This window comes from Caenorhabditis elegans, chromosome III (genome assembly GCF_000002985.6).
Source record: "Caenorhabditis elegans chromosome III".
Classification (NCBI taxonomy): domain Eukaryota; kingdom Metazoa; phylum Nematoda; class Chromadorea; order Rhabditida; family Rhabditidae; genus Caenorhabditis; species Caenorhabditis elegans.
In genome coordinates, this window is record NC_003281.10 from 9,393,266 (window position 1) to 9,415,293 (window position 22,028).

Sequence of the window (22,028 nt, forward strand, 5' to 3'; positions counted from 1 at the left end):
TAAAACGGGGAAAGTTTCTTCAAATATCTCACGAGGTTTAATAGACTATTACACATTTTGTTTAAAATTTTACAATTTTTCAATAAAACAACCGCTGAAAAACAAATAAACTTGAACAATGACTCGAGAATCTCTGTGGGGAAGTGAAACTTGGCGGTTAACGCGTTGTTTTTTCGCGCGCTCTCAACTTCTAATTTAGCGCCGCTTTCTGATATGTCGTCAAATGTGTTGCCGATGTACGCAAGTACACCATCACGCGCATTTGCACACTCAGTGGAGTTTGCAAACAAATTTTCAAAAATAAATTAAATACTGTTTATTGTTTAATTTTATGCATATTTGTACAATTTGAATGTTATAGTTTGATTAAAACTATTCGAAACATGTAAATAAACTTTAAATTTGTAAATGTGTCGCTTCCCAGACCGTATATTGTGTATTCTTCAAATAAATATGTATTTCGCAGAAACTGTCTTCCCAACTCCGAGCCGCACTGGCGGATAATTCGCCGGCTGCTCCAATATCACCGGCTCCATCTGGCTCGGCCTTGTCACTCGATGAGTCGTCTGGAATTTCAGACCGCGATGTACATTCTTCTCAGGAACAAACGGCACATCTCTCCGAAGTCGATGTAAAATCGATTCATTCATCGGATAGCGAAGATGGTATGCTGCAGTAGAACAAGGAAGATATTTATTTTCTATAATTTCCAGAACCAGCGCAAAATCCCTTACCAGAAGTTCCTGCAAATTGTGGCCCTCCGACGATACCTCTAAATGTTCTATTAGACTTTGCAATTCAACATGTTTACCACGAGATCACAGTTCTTGCGGAATTGATGCAGCGGAAGACAAATGATCAAGGAGAGCAGGAGCGGAAAATGTCTCTTGTACATTTTGCACACGCTACTCGCAGTCAATTTTTGAAACTTGTAGCATTAGTAAAATGGATACGGATTTCGAAGCGAATGGATGTTTGTTATGTAAGCTTAATTCGCTCGATTTCGATCGAAAAAAAAACATTAATTTTCCAGTCTATCGACTACCTTCTCGATCTCCAATCACAATATTTCATCGACACGGCCGATCGATTAGTCGCAATGACTAGGGGAGATCTCGAATTAGCTCGTCTTCCAGAATACCATATTGCGCCAGCTATTGATGTTCTTGTATTAGGAACGTATAATCGAATGCCATCGAAAATCAAAGAAGCTTTCATTCCTCCAGCAAAGATCACACCGAGAGAACAGAAACTCGTCACTTCCCGATTAAATCAGCTCATTGAAAGTCGGCTTTCTCGACTTTCAAGCGGAATCCCACCAAATATAAAAGAAATTCACATCAACAATGGACTTGCAACTTTACTGGTTCCTGGAGAGTTTGAAATCAAGATTACATTGCTCGGTGAAACAGAAATGACAAAGTGGACTCTATTGAATATCAAAATTCTCGTGGAAGACTACGAACTTGGAATGGGACTTCCTCTTGTACATCCATTACAGCTTAATCAGCTTCATGGAGTACTGCAATCTCGGATGAATGTTTCCTTAAATCCTATTAAAGAAGCTTTCTCCTTTTTGCACAGTTTCTGTGTTTCACTACAATTGGATGTTTTGTTTTGTCAAACTTCAAGATTGGCAGCTGGAAGGTTACGTGATAACATTACAATCGAAAAGTATGACCCAAAAGAACGAGTTTTGGTAGTTGGATACTGGGTTAAAAGATCGAAGAGTCGAAGATTAACTGTAGGACAAGTCAAATGTGATGCACAATACAGAGTTCAGATCTATGAAGATCCAAATGACAAGCTAGGTGGACTTAAAGTTCGTCATTTCCCTCATGCTCCTCAGCTCGGACGACTTGATTCTGGAGCTGGAATGTTGTCAATTGATCGACTATTATCAGAAACATATGTGGTCAGATGTAAGGAACGATTGATGCGGTTGAGAAGAATCCTTGAAGCTGCTGAACCAAGATTAGAAGTGAAGATGACTGGAATCTCTGCACCGTCACTTTCTCTTGCTCTCCTACCGGATACCTCTTCAAAGGATGAAATGATGACGGTATCTGTGAATTCATTCTGTGGAAAAGTGCTCTGCAACGTTCACATTCTCAGTGAGTTGTGTCGTTTCAAATTCCAGCATATTAATTTTAAAAAAATACTCTATTTTTTACCAAAATTATAAAAGAAATAAACTTATTCATATTTCAGGTGCTGAACACGAAGATGTCCTGGCTTTTGGAAAAGCTCTCTACAGTAGTCAATGTTCAGCGCACACAATTCAAATGTATCTTAGAAAACTTCGTGTCGCCCTCGTGATAGAACGATATCGACGATCAGTGAAAGCTCTTCCAGTTCGTGAAGTTCAAGAAGCTGAGCTTCTTCCATTTGCAAAGGAATGTCTTGGTGATGCTCCTGCCCAACGAATTATTCTTCAGTTCCTTCGATCTGAAGACTATTATCTGCTTGTCACATTCTCTCCCGATGAAAAAGCAGTTGTTAAGACTCACATTCAACTTTTGGAAGTTGTTGGAGACCGAGCTCAGTTCATTCAGTTGGAGGATGATGAGATGAATGGAATGCATGTAAAAGAAGCGATTAATCAAGGAACGATGCGTTTCTCGCCATCTCATAAAACATCACTTCAAGAAGAGTGTTCGAGAGAGCAGAGACTTGCATTTGCAGTGGCTACTGTAGAAGATCGGATCACGTACATGTATCTGGCGGCTGAATTAATGAAAAAGGGAATTGGAGTTGATGTGAGAAAAGATTCAGCACACGTTCCAGGAGGGCTTGCTCTACATATCACGGAGTAAGTTTTTTTCTAGATTTCGAGCACTTATATTAAAAATTGAGCAGCAGCGTCAAGAAAAAATTCTAAGGTTCGAAATAGTCTCAAGTTCAGAAATATCACAAAAGACAAACGAAAAAATCGCTTCAGAAATTTTTCAATATTGACTGAATTCTCGGTTTGAATTTCATCCAAGTTTTGAGAGTTTGATTTTTTATTCTTTCACAATTTGTTTTTCTTTTTTCTTTTGTGGTTTTATTTTTCTGAATTTGACATTATTTTGAATTTTTGAAACAAAATCCCCAATCTCGCTAAATACTTCATCTTTAAACATTTTCCGCCAGTCTTAAAATGTAATACTGCCAGTATTCATGATTTGAAAACAAATTGAGAAAATTGAAAAAATTGACTTTTTCAGACAAATTTTATTTCGTCCGAAACAATTTTTAAAAATCTTGTAATTTTCAGTGTGAAAAATGTTGTTCCATTCGAGGCAAGCGAATTCTTTGAATGTTGTATCAGATGCTGCCTTCGTCTCGATAATCGAAATCGCTACACATTCCAATTCGAAATGTGCTTTGAAAATATTCCATTGGTTCGAGACGTACCGCATGGTCTCCCACATCGTCGGGATGGTGAACCGGTACGTCATTTCTTATTTAATTTTAACTTAAATTCTCAGAAAAGATTGCCGTGCCGCCCGAATTATGATCGGTGTCGTATTGTTGTCGTTCTTAGAATATTAGAACAGATGAGAATGCAGTTTTTTTTAAAAATATATTTATTCTACTTTTTCGGTTTTGGTATCTATCCTAGCTTTTAGAAAATAGAATTTCCTGTGATGACACATTTAAATATTAGTTTTTGATTTCAGAAAGATCGCACCAGTAAGGTTAGTTTTATTGCTTCGGATTGTGCATGATATGTTGCTTTTGCATGCTTCTTGTCTAACCATTTATGTTTCCTCACTGAGAATATCGATTTCTTGATTTTTTTTGCAATAATTCCCGATTCTTGCAAAATTTTGAATCAAGTTTTCCGAAATTTTCATTCGGAAACAGGAAAACATTTTAAAGAAAAAATTCAATTCAAGTGGTTTTTCCAAGAAAATTTCCCAGAAAATAGAATTTACGCTTTTTAATTTATTAAAATTATACATATCTTAATACTCGATTTGGATAATTTACGTACTTTCGAGTTAATCTATTTTTTATACTAATTTTCAAGTTTTTTTCCCGCAAAATTTTGGTTTCTTGACTATTTTTACGGATAATTTTTTTTTAATCTTTCAGGAAACTAACATGTTTTTAAAAAAATTTATTTAGTTTATTTTGATGAGAAAAAACATATGAAAACATGTAATTTTCTACAAAAAAAATCAGAAAAATGAGCGAATTATCCTAACAACGAAATCTCGAAAAACCAAAATTATAGATTTAAAAAAAATCGAAAAATCGAAACTCTTGATTATTACTTCCGAAAACATTTGCATGAACCACTTATGCATACATATTTTTTTCTGCATGTGAAATTGCTCGGGAATAAATTTATTGGTTTTTGTCTTAAATGAATGAATTCTAGGTGAAAATGTTGAAGTTAAATAGCACCATTAAACTTTTTTTTTTATTTTATTAATTTTCGCAAACAAATATAACTTATTCACACACTCATTCACTAAACTCACCTGCCTCAATATCATATACCAATCACAAAAATCACAGCATTTTACTGCCTTGCTTTTTTTTTGGAATAGAATTTCCAAATAAATTGTCGCTTGTCCTTCTCCATCACAACTTCTTTCAGGATGCCACGTGGCTGCAGGAGCTCAATCATATCAATCAATCTTCGCCAGAAAAGCTAGTTGAATTAATCATCCATAGATTGATGCGATATCTGTACATGTACAAAGTTGTCCATCAATTCTCGTTGGCATATGAAAAACATTTCAAAAATTATTGTAATGTATGTTTTTTTTGAGAAGAATTTTTTTTTAAAGTTGCAATATTTTGTTTAAAAAAAAATTCTAATTAAGTGGAGATTTTTCTCAAAATCAAAACTGTTTTTTTCTATGTAGAAGTTTCTAGAATTTTTCAAAATTGTTTTAGGCTTTTCTAAATCATTTTTTTACTACAAACATATATTTAAATTCGAAAAAAAGTGGTTTCTTTCAGATTGAAGCGTATACATTCCATAAATTGGTGGTTTCTTATGGTGACAATAGAGATATGCTGATGATCCTTGCATTTAATGTAAAGTCCCAAGCTCCTGGATCCTCTGAAGATTTCTTCTTCTTAAATTTTGGTCAATCAATGCCGCATCGTCAATTCAATTCGACAGAAATCGATTGGCATCAGAAGCCACGTTGGAATCCACATTCAATGATGTCACAATTGATGAGAGATGATCTGAAAGAAACGAATGATCTTGTATTCACTATGCACTTTTTATGCGAAACAATTCGTCCACTCGTCGCTATCGGAAATTTCAGTCGAATTCGTTTTCAATCTCAGAAATCACTTTCACAGCTTATTGGACCAGATGTACATTTCCCATTCCGATTGAAATATCATTTATATGCTCTCGATCAGACGACTTTGCGGTTAATGCAAGGAAATGTAATTCTTGAAATTAAATTGCTCGAAGGCTGTAAAATTGCGGTGCGGGACGTTTCAAGATACCGTCCAAGATGTGCAGGCCTTTTCCAGTTGTTCTCGAATATTGATAGGTAACTATACACTAAATTCAGAGAATACGTATTGCGCAGCATTTTTGACGCGCTAAATACAATCACTACAGTAATCCTTTTAAAGAGTTACTGTAGTTTTCGTTACGAAATTGTTTTGCGTAATACACATTCTCAGAATTTAATGTTCCGAGTAGAAAAATTTTGATTCAAAAACTCCAAAAATGAGTAAGACAAACAATTTCGAATGTAGTAGATGTTTTTTAAAATGTTTTTCAATAACCGTCTGGTTGAAATCTTTTTTTTATTCTGAAAAATAAAATTTTCATTTTCAGTGAAACAACGGCAATCATGAATGACGAAATCGCAATTCCACAATCTGATAATCCACAAACTGCTGGACCAACAATGTGGACTCCAGAGCAATTTATGGATTCTTTAGATGAACGACCCGAAGAAATTGATCCACGAATGGCTATTACATCGCAACCGATTCTTATGTCACATGATACAATCATCAAAGCGTGTGATTTCAAGGATACTGGTACGTTTTTTCGAAATTTTTTTTGTTAAATTAAAAAAAAACAATTATTAATTTTTGCATTTTTTCAAAATGTGGCTATTTTCAGAAGGAAGAATAACGTGCCCACTGGATGAATATCTATGCTCAATATCATACCTTCAAAGAGCTCTACTCACATTGGAACGAATGTCACCGAGAGCGACTTTGAATAAAAACTCATCAAGCAATCTTTCGTGCGGATTTGTAACGATTATTGATGCGAAACCGGACTTTATCAGATTCCGTGCCTCACAAATGAATGGAGATGGTGTTAATGCGACGAGTATGGTTCACTACAAAATATATCTTTGTCCAGTGGCAATGACGTTGAAGATTCGAATTGAATTTGGTATGGAATTATATTGGAAAAAAAAAAATATTTTCCAGATGCGATTTTTTGCCCTAAAATTACTGTATTTGGTCTCGAAGCGACTGAGTTTAGTTCGAATAAAATGAATGTGCGCCTCTTAAGGGTACTGTAGTTGTTTTTAGTAATCAAATTTTTGGAAAAAGTGGAGGAATGCTACGGAAATTCTATGGAAATTCCGAGTTAGCGACTACAGTACTCCATAAAAGCGCACGCCTTCTGAATTTAAGAATATTGGTTGCCCTGTTCGCAACCAGGTACCGTATTTTTGGAGCGAAAATTGTAAAGTTTCGCGTTTAGTTAATAATATTCATATTTTTCTAAATTAATTCCGGTACAGGAAAGGAAATAATAATTATTATGCATTAATCTTTAAAAACGAGAGTTTAGAATATTAATATCCCCACAAAAAGTGCGATATTTACTTATTCAATATTAATATTTTCAGAAGAAGGAACGAACAGCGCAGCAACTGCGGATAACCTCAAAACATTGACTACATACTTTGAGAAGGTATCAATTAAAATCTGAAGATGTTCAAGTACTTTTTATTTAGGTTGTATTCCCTTGCGGCGACGAATATGCACTTCAATCGTACATCTGTTTGACCCGTTTGACATCATTCGAAGCCACTCAAAGCATCGCAAATCTAATGAATGTTCAAATGGTAAGTTCTTACATAGGCCCCAGGGCTGAATCCGGAAAATTTCGAAAAAATAATTGTTCGCCATTTTTCTCCAAAAACATGAATTGAACAAAAAATGATAAAAACAAAAAATGTTTTTCGCTTAATTGTTCAACAAAAAAACGCAAATTAAATTTTAATTTCACATCCCTGATAGCTCTGCTGTCATAAGTAGGATAACAAATTTCACGATTTATTCGAAAAAACAATAGAAAAGAGAGCGAGAATGTGAATTGAGTGTGACAATAAATTAGTGGTGAGAATAGAAAAAAGAAAATGTAAATTCGAAGTTTAGTAATCAACTACCTCATTGCTTCGGATTTTTCTGAAAATTTATCATTATTTTGTGACGTTATCTTTGTATCTTACTTGAATAGTCCATAGAATTGGTTGCGTTTTCCCATCATTCTGAACGGCGAGAAGAACATTGAAGGAACGTCTCCAACTCCACGGATGTTCTGAAATTTTCCCGGAATGTTTTTGTAAAACTTTGAAGTACCTCCTCAAGTTCTTCTTTGATTCTATCAACAATTACATCAAGTTCCCCTACGGTCCTTTTTGAAACATACAGAGAATACGCGGCGCCAAACATCATTTGTTTAAATATTCGAAAAAAGAAAAGAAACTAACCCTTGGTGCATAAGCCGTGGAATATGCACAAAGTGCGATGGTGATGAGCAAAAGTGTGTAGACAATCCTTCTCGACGACATCATTTTCTGAAGGAAACCAGAAAATAAATTAAAATAATAAAATATTCTCGAATTGACACAACAAGAGAAAACTAGTAGAAATCATGAAATAATAGGGGCGGGATTTTTCGGGAGGAGGGTGTTCACGGATGGATGCGAATTGAAGAAGAAGACGAATACTATACACCAATACCAAATAGAAATTCCTTTTTTCGCCGTAGACTACAAAATGAGTGGGTCCCTGTGACTTGAGAATTGAGCCGGAAATGCAAAATGCTTCCTTCAATAACAATGGCGCCGATTTTTTTTTTCGAAATTGTAAAATGACTAAAAAGCAGACTCGTGGATTTTAATATTAAAGTATCGTCCACATTTTTGGAATTGAAAAAAAACCACACAAATTAGTCTAATTAACTGGTAATATACCTGCATAGTTATACGAAAGTTTCTGAAAACTAAAAATTCGCGTAAAATTGTAGCAAAATTGGTTGGACTCAACTGACTCAAGTGAGTCAACTGAAAAAAACGTTTCTTTTCGGCGATTTTTTTTTCAAATTTAAATTTAGTTTAAACTTTTTGTACTATCATTTTAGAGATATTAACACTCAATATGGAATTCTCGTAATTTTTTGAAAGTCCACATTGTTTGGAAATTAAGCAATTTACCAAAATCTGAAACAATTTTGAGCTTATTCATAATATGATTCACAAAATTCCACAAAACCACTTGTTTTCGAATAATATAATTTTGATATTTTTCTTCTTCTTCGATGTGAAAATTTCGCGATATAAGTCACGTCACGAAATAATTAGAACCAGCTTTTTTGAGAATTATTTGGTCAAGACGAGAAGTTCTGCAGAATTTTGAGAAACCGAGAATCGAAAAAAAATATTTGAAAAAAAAAACGAAATCCAAACGTCACAAGGATGAAAATAAGAAATAATAAAACCCAATTAACCGTGTATTGAACTTTCTTTTTGCAACTGAATATAAATCTGAGAGCCCGTGCAGATGTCACAAAATTCTCTATTCATCCGTAGAATATATAATAAATATTGAAAATCTAGTCACACGATTGGAGGAGTGGTAGGTCTAAATCGGGAGGTCCTCCTGAAGACCTTACTATGACGTGTATTTTTTTTTCGAAAAAAAAAAGTGGATGATCATAAGACCAAGAGGGGGACAGCCAAGAATAAACGAAGTGTTTTGAGCAAAACGCTAAAAATATTTTAAGGACCCCCTCTGGGTTTTTAATTCTTGAAATTTTATAGAATATGTGAACATGGTGCACCAAAGAACTTATTGCAAAAAAAATTTTCATAATAAAAGAGCACCGCCAGTCAGAATTATAATTTGAGAAGCGCTAGATAAAAACAATGAACTTGTTTTTTTGGATTATCAGGAAAACAAAAGTGATGAATTCTTGTTTCACACTTTCAAGATCTCGGGAACAATGTGAGTCAACCAAGTCATGTGTGACGTGAATATCGGAAGCAGAATGCTACAAGAATGCAAAAGAAAGGTGTAGGAGTTAGTGTTCAAAGCACAAAATCTCGTCTTTCGGGGATGTGTGAATGAAATACGTCAGTCTGGATAGTGAAAGTGATTATTTGAGATTTTCGTACAAAAAATGTATTCTACTCAAAACGACCCTAAAAGAAAATGTTTTTAACAAGACTTTTCAAAAAAAATTTGAAATTCCTAATAATGGTAATGTGTGTTGTTGATGAAATTGCGAAATTGAAACAGTGATTGAATAAAATGTGGGTTAATTTTTTTGTTTTGGAAAAGTCTTGATATTTTTTTGGTCCATTTTGAGTTTATTATAGCGTCCTTTTAGTTAGAAAGACTTCGACTTTACAAGGATGAATATAAAAGCTTTGCACATTTTACTAGGAAAACGTAATTTCCCTTTTCGGATACACCCCCAGAAGCGGAAATCACGAATCTTATGGATAAGTTCATGTCCATTAAGAGATCAAATACTGAATATTTAAAGTCAACAAACGGAAGTATTTATCTTTTAAAAGTTTCAGGAGCATCCACCCACGTCGAAATGCTGTGTTCAACTATCTCTCACTTATAACAACACATCGACCAAGAAGCTGGCGCCGGCGACGAAAGTGGATCAACCATTGCAGAATATTATTTTCAATGTATGGAAGACTGTTATTTTCTTGCCTGGCTCTCTTCAAAAAATTCAAATTTTCAGGTTATCGTCAGTCAAAGTCGTACTTCAGAATCATTTAGTGTTCTTCGATTTATCTATAGAATTAAAGAGTAAGTTCTTGTACTTTAAAGTGGAGCTGCGAGTGAATTTTGCTTCAAAATTACCAAAATAGCAGGGGGAAAAATCGAAAATGAATAATAATCCAACTTCTAAAGAGAATTTTCAATTTTTCCAAATTTCCACTTTTGAATTCGTTCCAAACTGAAAACGGAAAGACCAATCAGCGATCTGCCCCGCCTACTTACACCGTCTGATTGGTTGAAGAATGGGCGGAGCGAATCGCTGATTGATATTGCAGTTCTCATTTTGTTCAGACAGAGAGAGCTTTCTCGATTTTCTTTTTGTTGCTTTGTGGTATTTCTGAATTTCAGATTATTTTGGATATTTTAACGCAAAATCACCATTCAATAAATTTACTTTTTCAAAGGACCTCCCATTTTTAATTAAATCAAATTTCAGAAACTTTGTGGTTGTTCCATCAGCTAATGAAAAGAACAAACAAATGGCAGATGAAGTAAACGCTGAAACAAAGACTTCTGGGGGAAATCCAATTTGGAATCTGGTGCGTCTCGTTATGGATCGATTCAACTCGGGCGACTGGAATCCTGGAAACCGAGATGAACCTATCATTTCGAGTGTTGCTCCGCCGACATACGTTAACCCTGGATCAGTAGCTGGACCGAGCTCGGTGGCCGCGCCCGGATCAGTTTCAATACAACAACCTGGATCAGTTCTGCAACCAGGTTCAATGATGGGTCCTCAATCTGTAAATGCTCTTCAATATGGGATGCATCGGCAACCAATGGGTGGTCCACGTGAGTTGTTCCTCCAAGATCCATATTTCAGTACTTTAACTTCCAGAATCAATGCAAATGAATCCATCAAGCGTCGGACAACCTGGCAGTGTAGGAGGTCCTGGAAGCCATCAACAGCACATGATGAATCCGGGAAGCGTCGGACCTGGAAGCGTTGGTGGACCAGGAAGTGTGAATCCTGGAAGTGTAGGATATCCACAATGGAATCCACCATCAGTTGGCCAATCATATCATCATCCTCTCCACCATCAGCAATATCCACCTCAATAATTGACACTGAAATTCTGTAAATTACACACAACACTCGGGTTATTCTGACTCTTTTTTTTTACCGGAGATGAATATCGAATATCTCCATTTTCTTTCCTCGTATTACTTAAAGTTAACTTATTTTCTCATTTCATACTTTTTATTTATTTTTGTAATAAAACTCAGTTTAAATCAAAACATAACAAGAATAACAACTGGACAACAAAATCAACAGAAAAGCCGAAATAACAATAAATGAGCAAATCATTTACTCATTTTCTTCTTTTTTCCACCTCGTCCACCACCACTGCCACCTCGACCTCCCATACTTTTGATTCCCATCTTAAATCTTCCACCACTCTCCTCAGTGTCTCCGAAATCATCATTTTGTCGTCGCTTCTTTCCAGATTTCTTCTTTTCGTCCATTTCTTTCATTTCAATTCTCGCGTTTTCTGTTGCTTCCTGTGTTCGTTCTACTAAAACCATAACCTCATTTTCGACGCATTTGTACTCATCCAGCTTTTTTCCTGTAAATAATTTAAATTGCAGGGCTTATTGCAATTTTAGGGAAATTTTCGCTGATTTAACTTCGAGAATTATTGAATTATTTATTTAAAGTAGAGGCTGAGCGAAGTTTTAGAAGAAATTTTGCAAGCTTTCGGTGCGGCTTGATTTATGTCGATTTACGAAGAAATTGTACTACACACGGAGAAGTGTGAATTTATTGTTTGCATGATCTTATTGATTTTGACAATAATTCTTGTTTTTGGACTATTCTTTCTAATTCTTTTTGCATGTAACATTTACAAAAGGAAACAAATTCTCTATAATAAGTATAATTAAATTGGTCATTTTGGATGTTAACTGGAAAAATTTCGCAAAATTGTCCGAAAACAAGAAATCTAGCTAAAATATGTGAAATAATTCGAAAATAAAATGATGACTTCGTAGCGCGATTTTAACAAGTCGGAAAATTCAAAATCTAACCTAAATTTGCTTCAATCTTCTGATAGGCTTCGACGTCATATTGTGTAACAACTGTAATTGCAATACCACTTCTTCCAGCACGAGCAGTTCTTCCAACACGATGAACGTAATCTTTCGATTGAGATGGCATATCATAATTGATGACCATGTCGACGTGTGGAATATCCAATCCACGAGCTGCCACATCGGTGCACACAAGGATCTCACGAGCTTTGCTTTTGAATTTGTTCAGTGATCCGAGACGTTTTTCCTGAACAATTTTTTGATGAAAAAAATTATAAATTAATGTGCCACATTTGCTCAACACATACCTGACTCATTTGTCCATGAAGAGGGACAGCCTGCATTCCAAGTTGACGAAGCATCACAGCAATCTGCATGGTTGTAGCACATGTGGCACAGAAGACAATTGCACTATTTCCGGCATGTTCGTTTAGCAGATACACAAGATATGTTTCCTTGTACTTATTTGGGACGAAGATGTAGTGTTGTTTCAGATTATCGACAGTTTTGTAGCGACTAGAAACAGAAACACGGGCCGGGTCTCGCAACGATGCTCGTTCCAACTTTGAAACTTTCTTGGTCATTGTGGCTGAGAACAAGTAGGTTCGACGTTCACGAGGAATTACTTTAAGAATCTTATCCAGCTCCACCTCAAAATCCATATTGAGAATACGATCGGCTTCATCCATAATTAAGAATTTCAATGCTTTCAAATTGAATCCTTTGGTATTCTCTAAATGATCAACCAGGCGTCCTGGAGTTGCAACGATAATGTGAGGTCTTCTTGCAAGAGCCATCGCTTGTGCAGCCATATCCACACCACCGACGATAACCGCAGCAATTAATCCAATTCCTGAGCCCAGAGCTTCAAATTGTTGGCCAATTTGGAATGCAAGTTCTCTTGTTGGAGTCAATACTAAACAGAAGAAAGCTTGAGGATGATCGAGAAGTGATTGTAAGACGGGAATTGCAAATGCGCCAGTCTTTCCTGATCCTGTTTCTGCGAGACCAATTACATCTTTTCCTTGTAGTGCGTGTGGAAGAGCAGCTTGTTGAATTTTTGACGGTTTCATCCATCCGAGTCGCTGACAAGCATCACATAGCGGCTGGGAGACACCAAGTTCGGCAAATGATTTCTCTTTCACATCTTCTTCATCGTCCTTTTCAATTTCTTCCGTAACTACTTTCTCTGAAGACAATTAACCAGTTATTTCAGTTAAAATTGAGAATACTTACTTTTAGTTAGGTTTTTCTTTCGGTTCCCGAGAAACTTTTGATTATCTTCTCCGTCAGAAGATGAAGAGTCTGACATTCTGAAATAAAAAAAAATTATCAATATGTGCAAAAAGAATTAACGGAAGCAAAGAAAAAACGTTTAAAAAAATAGAATTAAAATATAAGAGTAAAAATTCGAACTCTGCATTATGTCGTAGTTTCTGATGTTTGTGCAAACACTTCGTGTAGATTTACGAGATGCACGCAATCTGACGACACTTTCACTTCAGGCTGAAAAACAACCACCGCACAGCGCCTCAAATCGGGAGAGTTGTGAAAATCGAGAATTGGAAAGTCCAACGGAGCGCGCTTGCACACTTTTACGGTATTAAATAAATTTCAGACGAAATTTCGCGATTATTCGAGTTTTCAAGATGAAATTTGGAAAAAATAGTTAAATATTGGAATTATTATTGCTTTAAAACAGTTTTTAAAAACATTTTATTGAACAAATTCAAGATTTGGTTGATTTATCATTGATTTTCGAACCGATTAGAACAAGTTAACTCTATGACAAAATTTCTACGCGAAACAAATTTTTTCAAGCATTAATATGTTTGATTCCAATTTTTAAACGTCAGCTTGATAGAAATAACACGGTTTCAAGTCTTGAAATTGCTCAAAAATGCCCAAATCAACGGAAACTGTTTAGTTTGCAGTTGATCTTCACTAAACCAACACTAAATGTTCAGATCAAATCAAAACTTGTTTTATCATTTGAAAAAACATTTTTGAATCATTGTTTCCCACAAAAAGCAGATGATAAGTAGTATAGCATGATGAGAATCCATATGGTTCTTCATATGCGCATAGCTATAGATACTGTAACTTCGACAACTCCTATCTCCTCAGAGAGGCAAGATATCAAAAAGTGATTAACTAAGAAATTGTAGAACATATCAAAAACTATAATAATTAATTAAAATCATGTGTTTATCTTTTAAGATGAGGGAGTTAGAGCAGCCAGTAGAATAACAAAAAGTATGCAATACAAATGTAAGTCTAACTCCCCCATCTTGAAAGATAAAAACGTAGGTTAAATTGAATATCATAGTTTTTGATGTGCTCTACAAGTTTTTAGTTGATCACTTTTTGATATCTCGTCTCTCCGAGTAGATAGGAGTTGTCGAAGTTGAGGTATCTAGAGTCGTAGAGGGTAGGAAGAACCTGATGGTTCCTTATTAAGGAAATGAAAATACAACACGAAACTTGTAAAAAATGTTAATTTGATCATTTATGTAAGTATTTGAGCCATTTTTTTAAGGAAAATTGGAGAGCAACACTTACATAAGAAATTTGGCGTGTCATAGATCACTTGGTAGATTGGAACATTGAAATTTGATCAGAACTATTCGTATTTTTAGTGATTTTGATTGATTTGTAACTTTATTCTATTGAAATGTTTGATTTCATAAAAGTTTTTTAATCAATTTTGCAAGATTTTTCTTGATAAATGTTGCTTTACTTTTTTATCGATTTTGTTGTAAAGAAAAATCATTTTTCTGTGTTATCAGTCAAATTAATGACTAAAACTCTTTAAAAAGATTCAAACTATTCATAAAACATCTAAAGGCAAATATTTATGCAATAAATTGCTCTAAAATCAATTTTTATTTGCAAAATTCTGTTTTTCGTCAAAAAAAATTTTCAGATTCGTCGAAATTCAGAGCTCATTTCGAGCTTATTTGGAGAAAAATTTATGTTAAAATGAAGTAAATCGCATCGCAAACAGTCTCTGGGCCGGCCCGCTTGTTGAAAATTGCTTTAAAGTCCCTAAAATGCAGAGAAAACGCGATATTTTACTGTTTTGCTATACATTAATTCCAATTCGTGCGACGTCTGCAGCAAACGCGCTCCCGCGCCAAAACCACTTTTTTCGTTGTTCTCTCCCGATTTGAGGCGCTGTGAGTGGCGAAACTCGGAAATTGTCGGCCGCATTGGCGGCCTGAATAAAGAAGACGCGCTCGAAGAGCCGAATAAAGAAGGCGCGCTCGAAGAGCCGAGAAGAGAGATCAGCAACAACAACAGCTGCTGATGTTTTTGCTGATCTCTCTTCTCGGCTCTTCGAGCGCGTCTTCTTGCATTGGCGGCCTGAATAAATGACACATTTAGTTTTTGAACACAAATCGAATGCATTCACAGGTGATTCGCGAGTACGAGTTTTATGCTTCATCCGAAGTTCGCGCGTGCTTCGAATGGGTACTTGAAAACATGAGCAAAAATGGAGAACAATGCTCGTCTTTGCGAACGAACGCGAGCATAAAGGAAAACAATTTATGCTTCCTTTTTTTTTCAACCCCGCATTCCGGCATCCGCGCTTCCGCTCTTCATACTTTTCTCAATTAAAACTAAAAGACTGCTTAACAAATAATATTTATGACACAACAAGACATCAAACTAGTTCAAAAATCAAAAAAAAAAATGGGAGAACAACAAAAAGCTAGCTACAATGTGGGGGGGGGGGGGGAGGGAGAAAATTGGGAATAAAATAAAAAATAATTAAGCTCCAGTGTGATGATTATGATGAATTAGAGACGATTTCGGTGCAACTTTCGCGGCTACTTGACGAAGACGATTACGGCGAGCTGATTTTGGAGTTTCTCTGAAAAATAGTAGTTGGAACTATTCGAATATTTTTTAAACCAACCGGCTTCCACGTTTATCAATGACATCGTCCATTCTCGGCGGCTCTCCGATTCATCCAATTGGGGCTCCATAGCTGAAGAGTTTGAAGATGAGCAAGTCGCCTGCTCCTCATCGTCATCTCTGGAGTTTGGATGGGAGTGTCCTGTTGATTCTGAAAAATTCGATGTTAAAATTATGGGTTAAAAAACTGATTACGTGGACAAATTGAGCACCAATTTCCGATTGTCGGTCTTCAATTGCAGCATGGAAGCGAGCAGTCGGATGGCCACCGCTACCGCCGGTACTTCCGGTTCCCAAGCCAATTCCATGTCCTCCAATCCTTTGTATTCACCTGCAAAATATACATAATTCTTGCTGTTATGTTGAAATTGTTAATACCGTCTTGTCCTTTGTCGTCTGATGGTGCTTTGCAGCCACTGGTAAAAGCTCCCCGCGGTGGAGACAATACAGTGTGGGAACAGGATTACAGGTCGGACGAATCGACGCATCAACGTCGGAAATGCTGAAACACGAGTATATTTACGGAAAATAATTATTTTTGCCAAAAAAATCAAAGAATTGCTGAAGAAAAATATGAAAAATCGAAGAAAAAGAAAAAGAAATTGTGAAAAAATAATTTCGAAAATGAGGAGGATTTACGGTTAAGAGGGCGCGCAACCGTTATTTCGGAGTGTCGTTGCCTTCTGCGTTTGGAGCTTCTTTTGAAATGCTTTCTCGCTCTTATATTTAAAGTCGTAGAAAAGAAAAAAAATCACTTTGAGTCGTAAATGTGATTTGTGATTGAAACCAACAAATAATTGAAAAAAAATTGAGTTCAATTAAAATTTAATTAAAAATATTTTCCACTAATTTTAAAATTTTGATAAGGGTTCCCCCTTATGAAAAATTATGGAAAAAAATTTGTATTCCAAAAAATTTCAATACTGCTGGATTCTGTAGAAAATGTAAATTTTAGTATTTTCCACAGTTTTCATGGCTCAATCATACTCCTGGGCAAAAAAATTCAACAGTCAATTTGGCTTGTTTATTGAAAGTCAGTACTTCCAAAATGTTCTAGCTCCTCAGGCAGCTGAAATATGAAAAAATGTCAACTAGAAAGTTGTTAGGAATGAAGTGATTGACAAATGACTTATTGTAACTTTTTGTTATCTCCGATGGTTGAGCAGATAGGAGCACCTAATTATGAGTAAAATATCACTAATTTTGCCTGATGATATCTCCGTACTCTGCACACAAAGCGAGAAACTGTTAAACATGAAACATGTTCCATAACAACCTGAACAAGTGTGTAGTTAATAATTTTTTGATGTCTTGCTTGCCCGATGTGAGACATGACTTCGAAAAACTGGCATAGTAGGTAGATCAGTTAGAGGGATAGAGGTTTTTACAGTTTCTTAGTTTTTGAAAGCACCACATTCAGCAAGAAAGTACATATATACAATTAGGGAAACATATTTTTACAATATCTGATAAATATTTGACAACTTTTGAAAAAAAATTTTTTGGATTTTCTTGAAAAAAAAATCCAAAGGGTCCCCCCTTATGAAAATTTACAAAAATTTTTTCGAAATTTTTTTTTTGAAAACTTCTCAAATTTTTATTAGATGTTTTAGAAAATTGCAATGTTTGTTGTTTTTTTGAGTTTGGATGTTCAGCACACAAGCTTAGACAAAAACCGGAGGTATAGTAGAACCTCCCTCTTATGTTCAAAAATCGCATTCACTTTGGATGCTTATATCTTCGTGGAAAAAATTTTTATGGCAAAGTGATCAACTACAAAGTTGTTTATTTTAATTAAAAATACAACTTTGTAGTTGATCATTTTTTATCAAAAAAATTGGTGGTTGAGATAAAGTTGTGAGAAGTGCCGCAACTTCATTCTTGTATTTTCTTTCCATTTCTCTCTGTATATCTCAACCACCGAATTTTTTGATAAAAAACAATTAAATACAAAGTTGTACTTTAACTCAAGATAAACAACTTTGTAGTTAATCACTTTGTCATAATAATTTTTTCCACGGAGATATAAGCATTCGAAGTGATTGCCTTTTTTGAACTTAGAGGTTCTACTAAGCCTCAGGTGTTCGTCTGAAATCGTGTTCTGAACGTTCAAACTGAAAAAAAACAACCGACATCGCATTTTTCTAAAAGATCTGATCGTATTTTGAAAAGTTTTCAAAAAAAAATTTCGTAAAAATTTTTGAAAATTTTCATAAGGGGGGACCTTTGGATTTTTTTTCAATTTTTGCAAAAAAAAATTCAAAATTCTCGGAAAATTTTTTTTTTGAAAAAGTTGTAACAACTTTGAAATATTGAGAAAAGTACAAAAGTGATTATTTATGTAAATTTCAACGTCAAACTAGGCGTTTCCAACGAGAAAAACCTCCATTTCTTGAACTCTTCAACCACATACATAATTTCGTCTGAGATGTACATCTTTTCAGGATAGAAAGATATTAAAAAGCGATCAATTACCTAATTATTAAGCTTGAAATGATCTATTACAATTATAAAACATAAACGTTTTATCTTTGTTCATTATTTAGATATGATCACTGAAAATCAGTAATATTGGGCTCAAAACGAGAGGACTATAACTTTGAAGCAATGCGAGATAGGAAAAAAATGTCAATTAAAAATTTGTTATTCATTTCATTGTAAACAACTTTCAAGTTGACGACTTTTTTGTATTCCTGCTGCCAACGGAGAAAAACTGTGTTACAAGTAAGGTGTTCATTTGAAAAATCCAGGAAGATTTCGATATTTTTTGCTACAAGAACGTTATTGAGCGGTTAAAACTGTGAAACATGCTGAAATAATGTTTTTGCACAAAATTAAACACAATCAAAATTTTTTTGAAAAAAAAAGTTTCCACGAAAAAAAAATTTCATAAAGGGAGACCCTTATGATTTTCAAAGCGGATCATAAGGGGGGACCCTTTTGAATTTCAAAAATCCAAAAAAAAATTTTTTTTTTGAAAACTTGCTTTTAAATCATCAGATACAGTAGTAAATGATATTTACTCTATTTGTGTCAATTTAAACGTTAGATAAAACGTTTTTAGCTGAGAAAATGACTATTTATTGTAGGGTTCAAAAAATAGTATAGGTTTTTGAAGCTGTGAGCATCCTTGGGCATACAAGATATCAAAAAACGATCAACTACAAATTTGTTTAGCTAGTTATGGAAAATGTTTTAAAAATAAAAAATGTTTCCTATATGTTTAATGTGCCAAAATAGGGCTTGTCGAAGTCAGTGCTGTTTTGCTCTAATTCAACTGTGCCCATCTTCTCGAACATGCAAGATAGAAAAATATGGTCAACTAATAACTTGTTGTTCAGTTCATTTCTGACAACTTATCAGTTGAAAAAAGTTGTGTATTTTAAGTCTCAAGGAAGTTAGGAGCTCTCAAACATACGATGTTTCAATGACCCAACTCTAGACTTTTCATGATTTCTTGGCTGAACATTCATTGTGAACTCTCACACTTGTGAAAAATATCAAACTGATCATTTTCTACACGTTCAACATGTTTTCGAAAAAATTTTCAAAACAAAAAAATTTCATCAAAAATTTTATATCATAAGGGGGACCCTTATGATTTTCAAAATCTGACAAGTTCCTTCTAAATCAAAAGTTTTGTTTTTCAAAAACGTTAGTATCAGCAAAAAAACAGTCAATAAACAGAGAACTCAAACAAAAATAGCTTTAAACTAACCGAAATGAGCACTTTAATGATGGGAATAACGGCCAAACAAAATGCGCACATTGCGAGCGTTCGCATTGTGCCCTTTATGCTTGCCACTGTGGCGCACATTTTCGCAAACACGAGCATTGTGTGCGTCGAAGCATTTTGCTTACACTGCGAATCACCTGTGTTTATAACTCACTTCAGCTTTCCGATTGGCATACTTCTCAGAGTTGAGATGCCTCCTCTCGGCTTCCGGCATAGCATTATATGCTTCTTTGTGAGCGGCTGCATCCTTTCTCCGCTGCTCCACAGTCTTGGCAACCTGTAAGAAACAAATTCAAATAGAGAAATTAACTGGTTAAATCTACCTTATCATCTTGTGACAACGGCGTATTCTTTGCCATTGTGTCTGGATTGATATTATAAAAATTGGCGATCTTCTCACGGATATCCGCCTTTAGGGTAGTTGGGCGTCCTGGGAGGATCACTTCAGCTACCATGTACTTCACATGCAGCACAAATGTTCCAGGCAACAATCGAAATAATACTTGTGGTGTTGGCGTTGGTGCAGGTTCCGATTATGTTGTTTGGGAAACCATATTTTCTGTATCGCCGAGACAAGCAACAATCGAGATATAGCACTTTGACAGCAGAGTCACATCAACATCAGGTAAACAATTGGTGATGGGTAGTTTTTGCATGATTCTATTAGTTTTATTCTGCACTTTTTCCAATATTATTGAATCAACACCAACTTTATAGTCTAATATTTTTGAATTCAGAGTGTTCGTGCACCAGAATAGAATCTAAAACCAAGTGGAGGTCACGGACATGGACATGGTGATGGGCCACTTGAGATGGGGGATTTGATGGTCTACCAGGCTAGTCACACAATCGAATTTGTTCTTGGATGTGTGTCACATACAGCTTCATATCTTCTTTGGGCTCTTTCATTGGCTCATGCTCGTGAGTAAAGAAAATATCGTATTTCCTCTATTAGTTTTGCGCCTCCATTAGTTTTTCATCTAAAATCACTCATCGAAAATTAGTTTTGCCCCCCTTCATTTGTTCCCTATTTTTAGGAATTCAAAATTTGCATTATAAAATCGTTCTGAAAATTAGGAAAACTCTACAGACTTGATTTTAAAAAATCAAAATTGGCAAAATATGAGTACAACTCGGACAATTTTTGCGTCTCAGTCGTAAAATTCGTCCATTTTGGCTCTTTAGTTGTTATTATACATGCAAAAAATGAATTCACACTTGTCCGCGTGTAGTACAATTCCTTCGTAAATCGACACATGCCGCACCAAAAAGCTTGCAAATTAAAAAAAAGCACTTCAGTTAGCCTCTTTTTTAAATCATGTTTCGACAGTACTAAGTAATTCTCCAAATTAAATACAAAGTGACCTATAAACCCTAAAATCTAAATTATTCTTCTATTTCTTCTAAAACTTCGCTCAGCCTCTACTTTAAATAAATAATTCAATAATTCTCGAAGTTAAATCAGCGAAAATTTCCCTAAAATTGCAATAAACCCTGCAATCTAAATTATTTACAGGAAAAAAGCTGGATGAGTACAAATGCGTCGAAAATGTTGTTATTTCGGCTTTTTTGTTGATTTTGTTGTCCAGTTGTTATTCTTGTTATGTTTTGATTTAAACTGAGTTTTATTACAAAAATAAATAAAAAGTATGAAATGAGAAAATAAGTTTACTTTAAGTAATACGAGGAAAGAAAATGGAAATAGTTTTCAGTTCGGAACGAATTAAAAAGTGGAAATTTGGAAAAATTATTTTTAGAAGTTCGATTCGGGGTGGAAAAGGAATTGTACCCTATTCACTTCTGCGGGTCTCTTTAAAATTATCATTTTGTTCCCAATTTAGTCCTCTCATCGTGCCTTGCCTCCCCTCGATATTTTTGATGTTTTTTCTTTTACTATTTTCAATTTATTAATAAAACTTTAATAAATAAATAAATATTTGAAATGCGTCTAAAACAATAAATCTTGGAATTTCATCAAACCCGATCAACAAAAAAGGAATTATTATTATGACAAAACTTTTCTTTTTTCGAATCATCTCAGCCAATTGCTTGAATCTGGCCATCACTTGTTTCTTCGTTTTGCTACCAATTTCTTCGGAGATTCTTTCCCATCTGAAATTTAATATTTCAAACATTTCTCTGGAATATTATATTATTGGGACCCAGGAATTTTGCTGTCAATAAATATAGGAAAGGAGAGTTTTTAATAAAAAATTTTAAGAACTGAAAAAAAAATAAAACTAACATCCCGTTTCTTGCATTCCGCCAATTCTACTGCCATTTCTGCTTCAATTTGTGCTCTCCACAT

The 22,028-nt window shown here is 34.9% G+C and overlaps 4 protein-coding genes and 2 pseudogenes across 7 annotated transcripts; 2 read left to right on the forward strand and 4 right to left on the reverse strand.

Moving 5' to 3' along the window:
- Positions 1–464: 464 nt before the first annotated feature.
- rgr-1 (Mediator of RNA polymerase II transcription subunit 14) lies at positions 465–11,276 on the forward strand (the record flags this gene model as incomplete). 2 transcript variants are annotated; one of them, NM_001372642.1, is made up of 15 exons in its annotated part: positions 465–665; positions 714–982; positions 1,034–2,114; positions 2,212–2,812; positions 3,260–3,434; positions 4,595–4,753; positions 4,963–5,516; positions 5,810–6,018; positions 6,104–6,385; positions 6,852–6,916; positions 6,960–7,070; positions 9,816–9,935; positions 9,992–10,059; positions 10,469–10,824; positions 10,871–11,276. In NM_001372642.1, 14 exons carry the CDS (start codon positions 839–841, stop codon positions 11,092–11,094), a joined length of 4,149 nt encoding a protein of 1,382 aa, NP_001359524.1. The 2 variants fall into 2 exon arrangements, with proteins under 2 accessions (NP_001359524.1, NP_499067.3); NM_066666.5 differs by lacking the exon at positions 465–665 and adding an exon at positions 3,666–3,683 and having other exon boundaries at positions 839–982; positions 10,871–11,094.
- Positions 7,266–7,871, reverse strand: nlp-48 (Neuropeptide-Like Protein). Its single transcript, NM_001026037.2, has 3 exons — positions 7,719–7,871; positions 7,458–7,546; positions 7,266–7,413 (listed from the first exon to the last, which is right to left on the reverse strand). The coding sequence occupies exons 1-3, from the start codon at positions 7,800–7,802 to the stop codon at positions 7,380–7,382; spliced, it is 207 nt and encodes a 68-aa protein (NP_001021208.1). The 5' UTR covers positions 7,803–7,871; the 3' UTR covers positions 7,266–7,379.
- Positions 11,219–13,376, reverse strand: T26G10.1 (Putative ATP-dependent RNA helicase T26G10.1). The gene is made up of 4 exons (NM_066668.9): positions 13,300–13,376; positions 12,372–13,252; positions 12,061–12,310; positions 11,219–11,600 (listed from the first exon to the last, which is right to left on the reverse strand). The coding sequence occupies exons 1-4, from the start codon at positions 13,373–13,375 to the stop codon at positions 11,338–11,340; spliced, it is 1,470 nt and encodes a 489-aa protein (NP_499069.1). The 5' UTR covers position 13,376; the 3' UTR covers positions 11,219–11,337.
- A 2,321-nt stretch (positions 13,377–15,697) lies between these two features.
- On the reverse strand, positions 15,698–16,486 carry T26G10.7 (annotated as a pseudogene). The gene is made up of 4 exons: positions 16,363–16,486; positions 16,180–16,315; positions 15,986–16,104; positions 15,698–15,940 (listed from the first exon to the last, which is right to left on the reverse strand). Coding segments are annotated over exons 1-4 (622 nt in total).
- A 3,367-nt stretch (positions 16,487–19,853) lies between these two features.
- T26G10.3 (Small ribosomal subunit protein eS24) lies at positions 19,854–20,175 on the reverse strand (the record flags this gene model as incomplete). Its single annotated transcript, NM_001379859.1, has 2 exons — positions 19,854–19,997; positions 20,044–20,175. 2 exons carry the CDS (start codon positions 20,173–20,175, stop codon positions 19,854–19,856), a joined length of 276 nt encoding a protein of 91 aa, NP_001366677.1.
- A 20-nt stretch (positions 20,176–20,195) lies between these two features.
- T26G10.6 lies at positions 20,196–21,337 on the forward strand (annotated as a pseudogene). Its single transcript has 3 exons — positions 20,196–20,345; positions 20,458–20,641; positions 21,237–21,337. Coding segments are annotated over exons 1-3 (435 nt in total).
- Positions 21,338–22,028: the final 691 nt, after the last annotated feature.

What these genes read in the sequence shown, in the direction of transcription:
- T26G10.1 (NM_066668.9), bottom strand. Translation starts at nt 13,375, where the DNA reads ATGTCAGACTCTTCATCTTCTGACGGAGAAGATAATCAAAAGTTTCTC. An exon ending in AAAGAAAAACCTAACTAAAA is followed by an intron (nt 13,253 to 13,299) that starts GTAAGTATTCTC and finishes AATTGTCTTCAG; the next exon opens with AGAAAGTAGTTACGGAAGAA. An exon ending in TTCATGGACAAATGAGTCAG is followed by an intron (nt 12,311 to 12,371) that starts GTATGTGTTGAG and finishes AAAATTGTTCAG; the next exon opens with GAAAAACGTCTCGGATCACT.
- nlp-48 (NM_001026037.2), bottom strand. Translation starts at nt 7,802, where the DNA reads ATGATGTCGTCGAGAAGGATTGTCTACACACTTTTGCTCATCACCATC. An exon ending in CCACGGCTTATGCACCAAGG is followed by an intron (nt 7,547 to 7,718) that starts GTTAGTTTCTTT and finishes GGAAAATTTCAG; the next exon opens with AACATCCGTGGAGTTGGAGA. An exon ending in CAATTCTATGGACTATTCAA is followed by an intron (nt 7,414 to 7,457) that starts GTAAGATACAAA and finishes ATAAATTTTCAG; the next exon opens with AAAAATCCGAAGCAATGAGG.